Source organism: Crocuta crocuta, unplaced genomic scaffold, assembly GCF_008692635.1.
Source record: "Crocuta crocuta isolate KB4526 unplaced genomic scaffold, BGI_CrCroc_1.0 scaffold179, whole genome shotgun sequence".
NCBI lineage: Eukaryota > Metazoa > Chordata > Mammalia > Carnivora > Hyaenidae > Crocuta > Crocuta crocuta.
Genome location: NW_027551568.1, coordinates 11,326,914 through 11,334,598, shown reverse-complemented (window position 1 = coordinate 11,334,598; position 7,685 = coordinate 11,326,914). Strand labels below are relative to the sequence as shown.

The following is a 7,685-nucleotide window of genomic DNA, read 5'->3' as shown; positions in this document are numbered from 1 at the left end:
ATAAAAAAATTTTTTTTTTTTTTTTTTTTCTTTTTTTTTTTTTTTTTTTTTAAATTTATGGTATTTGTTTCCAGTGGTTTTCAGTCAGAATTTATTTTACCACCTTCCAGAAGACATTTGAAATGTCTGTGGAATCATTTTTGTTTGTGCCATTTTGGGAGATTATAGTGGCCTCTAGAGAGTAGAGGCCAGGGTTGCTGCTAAATACCCTCCAGTGCACAGCAGAGATGGCCGAGCGCAAAATGTCAGTAGTGTTGAGATGAAGAAACTAATTTACATGTAATGTTAGAAGTTCAGTAAGTTAATTCTACATTGTCTCTCGCTTCACAGTCATGTAATTAATTGCAGTGTATTCTTCAGGATCTTTACATTTATGGTTTTGGTTTAGCTTTACCTTAATCTTTCCCCTTAAACTTTATGTTCCTACCTGTTGCTGAATTGCCTGCCGACTATCCACTACTGAGCAGAAAGTCTCTGCTTATCATTAGCTATCATCATTTGGAGGGTATTGCTGGTGCCAGTGTGAAGCCACAGTAGGGGAAAAAGGTTAAGTTCTTTTCAATGATTTCTAAAATTGCATGTAAGATTGTTGATAATTATTTTTCATAGTTTTTTTAGTATGTCTGAAATTGAATCCTTTGTGTATTATTGAAGTGTAATTTTTTAACCATAATTGAATATTTCTAACAATAGTTGGCCCATTGCCTAGAGCTCAAGTATTTTCTGTGTGCAGAGATTTTTATTGTAAATTGATTATTATTATTATTTTTTTGGTAATGGTAGCCAGTCTGATCTTATTTTGTTTTCTTATTTATTTGTGGAGTAGGTGACTGGTATAGTGGTCCAGCAGCTGAACTTGATACTGAACCTGACGAGGAATGGGTGAAAAACAGAAAAGATGAAAGCCGTGCTTTTCAGGAGTGGGATGAAGATGCTGATGTAGATGAGTCTGGTAAGCCATGTTTGGGGTTAAAATTAGTACATGCTGCTCTGGTTATTAGTATTATATTTAACAGTTATGTACTTACAAATTACTAGGTGTTAAGATTTACATATTTTGTGTTTTCTAAAGAAATTTGTGTTTTTAAGCCTACTACTTTGTAAAATTTAAAGTAATAAGCAAATTTAAAATTTATTGTTTGAAGTAATTTTTAAGTGTGTACAGAATTATTTTTATATTTAAGTACTTAAAAAATTACAATACTGTTCTCATCACTGAAGTAATGTACATTCATTATTGTACTTTGCAGTTTACAATTTGAGTTTTAGGGCCATTTTATTTGACCAGTTCAGCAGTATTTATTGAGTCCTCTGTGGCCTAGAGGAAGGAACATGAAGCTGTTGAATCTGTTTCTTCATTTGTAAATAGTCCTACCACTTGACTTGCGTCACAAGTCAAGTGGAATTAGGAAGTATTATGTATATATATATGAAAACTCTCTGTAAATGACAAAGGAATGTAAAAACTAGTGTAGCTATTCTTTAAGTACTGTAGGAGAACTCAAGTGTGACTAAGACTTTATCCCTACCCTTAAAGAACTCATATGGGAGAGAATTTAGAATACGTAATCCTTAATTTAAGGTATTTATAAAAAATGCTGTAATAGAGGTGCAGAAAGATGCTATTTGGGAGTATGGGGGAGGAAAATAATAAATTCTGTGTTAGATGCTGTTCTAGGAAATAACCACTAAAAGATGAAATAGTAAAAAAAAATAATGGACAAGATACTCTAATACTTGGTAAAACTGAAAACTTTAGGGAATTTTTATTCTAAATGCTCACTTAAAAAATATTAAGCTGGTCTGGCAAAAGAACTAAACATGTGGAAAGTGAGGACTATAAACATATAAAGATTATTATTTCAGTAGCAAGTTTACTTCTCTGAAATGAAGTCACCACATTTTACATAGTTTTGAATGTTTACGTGTTCCAGTTTTGAACATTTAGAGGGTGCTACATAAGGAAGAGGTCTTTGCCAATTAAGAGTTGGGGATGTGCTTAGCTTGTGACGAGAACTCTCTTGAGCATGAGAGTAATAGTGAACAAAATCGCAAAAAAAAAAAAAATCCTCAGGCTTAAAATTTGAACAGGGGAGATAAACAATAAATGCAGGCAAAATATATATGCTATATTGGGTAGTGTCCAGTGCTGTGGAGTAAAAAAAAAAAAGGAAAGGGTGCCAGAAGAAGAAAGAAGTTACAGTTTTAAATAGTGTGATTAGTTAAGGTCCTCTGAGAAACTTGAGGAAAACCCATGAGTTATAAAGTAATTATCAAATTTAGCATATTTGTGTCAACACTTGAGAATAGCCAAAGACAATGCTTATCAATGAGCATTCATGTTGCAAGGGAAAGGTTAAGGCCGTAATGATTGAGCCTTAAGGGAAGTAATATATTTGTTCAGCTGTTTGGTGTATCTAAGATTAAACTTTGGATCTACAAACTGTGTTTAGCTTTTTTAAAAATTTTTTAAAAATGTTTTATTAATTTCTGAGAGAAAGAGAGAGAGACACAGTGTGAGCAGGGGAGGGTCAGAGAGAAAGGGAGATACAGAATCTGAAGCAGACTCCAGGTTCCAAGCTAGCTGTCAGCATAGAGCCCAATGCAGGGCTCAAACCCATGAACTGTGAGATCATGACCTGAGCCGAAGTCAGATGCTTAACCGACTGAGCCACCCAGGCCCCTCTACAAACTGTGTTTTATATTAGTGCTTTTTCAGTTTAGTTGTCTTTACTAGTTCTGCAGAAAGATACTGTTCTTTATAGGGTGTTTAATTTTTTTTAGGATTTCACAGTAAACAATACAGATTTAGATAGGACTACAGGAACAAAAGACTCACTTAGGAATCAAATTGTACTACAACAAATAGTTTGCTGAAAGTCATTTTTTAAAAACAGTTTATTGTCAAGTTGGTTTCCATATAACACCCAGTGCTCATCCCCACAAGTGCCTTACCCCATGCCCATCACCCCCTCTCCCATCCCCCCCACCCCCATCTGCTCTCAGTTTATTCTTGGCATTCAGGAGTCTCTCATGGTTTGCCTCCAAAAGTTTTCATTTATTTACTTTGAGAGAGAGCTGGGGAGGGGCAAAGAGAGTGGGAGAGAGTGTGGAGCCAGATGCGGGGCTTGAACTCACAAACCTTGAGATCATAACCCAAGCTGAAAATTGAGGGTTGGACACTTGACTGAGCCACCCACGCACCTCTCTAAAAGTCATTTTTATCTCTGTACTTTACATATATGTCTGGCTAAACAAGGAATTTAGGGTAAATCTTTAAACTTGGAACCAGTAGTCACAAATTCAGAATGTTCTTTTTACCTATACTTCTTTTATTAACTACATTCAGTTTTGTCTTAAACGAGACTTGCTTTAAAAATAGGAGATTTTGGGGCACCTGGGTGGCTCAGTCGGTTGGGTGTCTGACTTTGGCTCAGATCATGATCTCCCAGTTTGTGGGTTCGAGCCCTGCACTGGGCTCTGTGCTGACAGCTCAGAGCCTGGTGCCTGCTTCAGATTCTGTGTCTGCCATCTCTCTGGCCTTCTCTTGCTTGTACTCTGTCTGTCTCCCCAAAATAAATAAACATTAAAAAAATTAAAAAATATGACATTTTGGGGCACCTGGGGGGTTCAGTTGGTTGTGTCTGACTCTTAATTTTGGCTCACATCATGATCCCAGGGTCAGGGGATTGATCCTCATGGTGGACTCTCTCTAACTGGGCAAGAAGCCTGCTTAAGATTCTCTCTCTCCCTCTCCTGCTTGTGCACTCACACCCTTGCTTTTTCTCAAAAAAGAAATGAGACTGTCTTAACTTATTCTGTTAAACTTTTTATGTTTAGAGACATTCAAGTTAGGTCTTCAGGTAAGCATACTTCTAATACAGTCCTGAGAAAGGTGATACAGTTATTCATTCTTTCCATTGTAGGAGACCTACATTCCATTGTACACATCCAGGCTCTATAGAAGTTATTAAGCAAACACCAGAGCCCTGGGTTAGTCCACTGAACTCCCACTCTTGATTTTGGTTAAGGTCATGATTCCATGGTTGTGGGATTGAACCCTGCGTCGGGCTCTGAGCTGTCAATCCTTGTCTCATTCCCTCTCCTCCTTTTGCTCAAAATAAATAAATAAACTTAAAAAAATTATTAAGCAAAAACCAAATGCCGTGCTTAATTTTAACTTCTTAAAAATTCTAAGGCACTTTACTTTTGCTTGCTTCATTATGACCAGGCTCACTTAATTGTTTTTTATTTATTTTTTAAAATTTGTTTTTGAGAGGGAGAGAGAGAGAGCGGACGCGCACGAGAGAGCACAAGCGCTGGGGAGGGGCAGAGGGAGGAGAGAGAGAATCCCAAGGAATCCCAAGCATGCTCCATGCCTGGTGTGGGAGCCCCATGTAAGGCTGGGTCTCACAACAATGAGAGACAATGAGATCATGACCTGAGCCAAAATTAAAAGTCAGACATTTAACCAACTGAGCCACCCCGGCGTCCCATGCTCACTTGATTGTTTTAAGTCTCTTCTAGCTCCTTTGTCCCTTTTATTTTACTAAAGTGACAAATGATACTTTTTATTATGGGTCATTTTTCTTTCGATATCCTATATTTTCTTGAAGAGCTTCTATTGTTCTTTTAAATATTTAAAGTGCCTAAAACTGGAGTTACTTTTTTCTTTCTCTCTGCTGTACCAGCTTTGATATGGAAATCGTCAGCTCTGAAGCAAATGAGAAAAAAGTCTTCCTTTCATTCTCATTGTAAACCTTTTTTTTCCCCTTTTGTTTCTTCTCAGTTAATGTCAGACCTGTTAAATATTAAGTTCTGGCGAATGAGACCTTGTCCATTTAATTTGCTTTGCATACGTAAGGGAGTTTAAGAAGAGCAAAAAGAATTTCATATTTAAAAACTTGGTAATTCCTTGAGCAGCCTAATTATAATTAGTGTATCAAATTCTTAGATTTTTGAATTCGTTTTACAGAAGAGTCTGCAGAAGAATCGATTGCTATCAGCATTGCACAAATGGAAAAACGTTTACTTCATGGCTTAATTCACAATGTTCTACCGTATGTTGGTACTTCAGTAAAAACTATAGTATTAGCATACAGCTCTGCAGTTTCCAGCAAAATGGTATGTATAAATTGGCAGTAGTTTGGGTATTAAGAAAAACTAGCAGTGATCTACATTTGGTTTACTTATTTCTGAATTTAATTAAGGGGGAAAAAAACAACCCAGCTGTTTACCCAGGGAGTGCCCTCCCATGGCTAGGCATACACTGCTGACTTTCATGTTATTTCATTTCAGTTTTCATAGTAATCTTTGTATATAGATAGTGTTTGCACATTGTAGGAGAGGAAACAGAGACCAGGAGAGGTTAAATAATTTAATTCAGTTTCACAGATACTAAGTGATGAAGCCCAGTTTCATATGATTCTTTATATGTAAGGCATGGTAAAACGAGCAAGTGAGATTAAATCACTGTTTTAGAAGTCTGTCTTGTAATGTCCTACCTCAGAATATCCTTGGGTATTTCTTAAAAATATAAATTTTCTGGGTCTAGTCTCATGGTTACTAAAACAGATTCTTGAGAGTTTGAGCCCAGAATATATATTTGTAATGCAGCAATTTTTACATGCACTGAAGCTTGAGAACTACTGGCTTTATATTATTTATTAAATATTATGTCTTTCTTAGTCTAAAAGTCTGCTTATCTTCACAGTGATTTTTTTTTTCTCCCCCCATTAGGTTAGGCAGATTTTAGAACTTTGTCCTAACTTGGAGCATCTGGATCTTACCCAGACTGACATTTCAGATTCTGCATTTGACAGGTTAGTTATTTTTTTAAATATTTCAGCATAAGGATTTCTACTTATCAGTTAGTAGAATTGTGCTGTAGTTTCTTATTTCCATACTGGCAGCTTAACTGTACTGTTACTTGTTACTACCCAGATACATCTCAGTCATGTATGGTTATAACTTGACAGCACCTTCCAGTTCTTTGCACTTACCCATAGGTTACAGCTGATCCAAAACTTGAATCTGCATCATTCTGTTTTTTTTATAATCTTGTACTGTGTCTAGACCTTTGAGCCTTGCTGAGTAGTCATGTAGGATTGGCACTATATGTTTTTAAGAAGTTTCCAGTTTCATTTGGGCTCCAAGTGCCATTTGGCAAAGCTCCCTCTTACATTCTGAAATTGTAACACTTTTGTCAAGCCATGGTCTTCACAGGTTTTATTTCTTTAGGTGCCACCACGTTCCTTCTTCTTCTTCCTCACCCTTGTCTTTCCCACCCTTTGTATCAGCACCTCTCTGCCTGTTTCAGAGGGAGAGGTGTATTCTTCTCTGGCTCTGGCTAATTCTTTCCCAGATCCTAGAGTTTGTTTCTTCTGGATCTTCCTCCTCTAATTACTAGTTATTCTCTTTCTTTGATGTATGTACCTCCTTGCCTCCACTGGTTACTTTTCAGAAAAGTAAGTGAAGTGTCTCCCTTCCGTACCTTTGTACTCTCCTACCTTTCTATTAGGTTAGCAGTACTCTTAGCCTCTAATTACTCTTACTGTCTTTTCCTCTCCTACCATCTAAAATGGTGCCTGACAGTAGATATTCAGTAAGTATTTGAGAGATTATATTAGATTTGAATTCTTCTAACTTTCATCTACTTGCATATAGTCAAATGCTTTTGAAGATTTTAATAATAACCACTAATGGTCTTGTTACTTCTTAATTATAGCTGGTCTTGGCTTGGTTGCTGCCAGAGTCTTCGGCATCTTGATCTGTCTGGATGTGAAAAAATCACAGATGTGGCTCTAGAGAAGATTTCTAGAGCCCTTGGAATTCTGACATCTCATCAGAGTGGCCTTTTGAAAACTTCTGCAGGCAAAATTACTTCGACTACATGGAAGAATAAAGACATTACCATGCAGTCCACCAAGCAGTATGCTTGTTTGCATGATTTAACTAACAAAGGCATTGGAGAAGAAATGGATAACGAACACTCCTGGACTAAGCCTGTTTCGGAAAATTTCACTTCTCCGTATGTGTGGATGTTAGATGCTGAAGATTTGGCTGATATTGAAGATGCTGTAGAATGGAGACATAGAAATGTTGAAAGTCTTTGTGTAATGGAAACAGCATCCAACTTTAGTTGTTCCTCCTCTGGTTGTTACAATAAGGATATTGTTGGACTAAGGACTAGTGTCTGTTGGCAGCAGCATTGTGCTTCCCCGGCCTTTGCGTATTGTGGTCATTCATTTTGTTGTACAGGGACAGCTCTAAGAACTATGTCAGCACTCCCAGAGTCTTCTGCGTTGTGTAAAAAAGCATCAAGGACTAGACTGCTTACAGGAAAAGACTTAATTTACTCTGGGAGTGAAAAATCTGATCAAGAGACTGGGCGTGTACTTCTCTTTCTCAGTCTGTCTGGATGTTATCAGATCACAGATCATGGTCTCAGGTAAGTGATCTGTTGCAGAATATTAGGAAATGGACATGTTCACATTCTCAGATGTGAGATAAAAATTGGAATCTAGGGGCTCCTGGGTGGCTCAGTTGGTTAAATGTTTGACTTTGGCTCAGGTCTTGATCTCACAGCTTGTGAGTTTGAGCCCTGTGTCAGGCTCTGTTGACAGCTCAGAGCCTGGAGCCTGCTAAGGACTTTGGTTTCCCTCTCTCTCTGCACCTCCCCCCCA

The 7,685-nt window shown here is 37.4% G+C and overlaps 1 protein-coding gene across 1 annotated transcript in view; it reads left to right on the top strand.

The window, feature by feature from the left end:
• The window catches only part of FBXL5 (F-box and leucine rich repeat protein 5), a 39,431-nt gene that overhangs the window by 15,046 nt on the left and 16,700 nt on the right, over nucleotides 1-7,685 (top strand). The window contains exons 6-9 of the mRNA XM_077750402.1: nucleotides 827-952; nucleotides 4,976-5,124; nucleotides 5,740-5,822; nucleotides 6,728-7,450. Of these exons, the coding sequence (XP_077606528.1) occupies nucleotides 827-952; nucleotides 4,976-5,124; nucleotides 5,740-5,822; nucleotides 6,728-7,450 (1,081 nt within the window). The remainder of the gene's footprint in view (nucleotides 1-826; nucleotides 953-4,975; nucleotides 5,125-5,739; nucleotides 5,823-6,727; nucleotides 7,451-7,685) is intronic.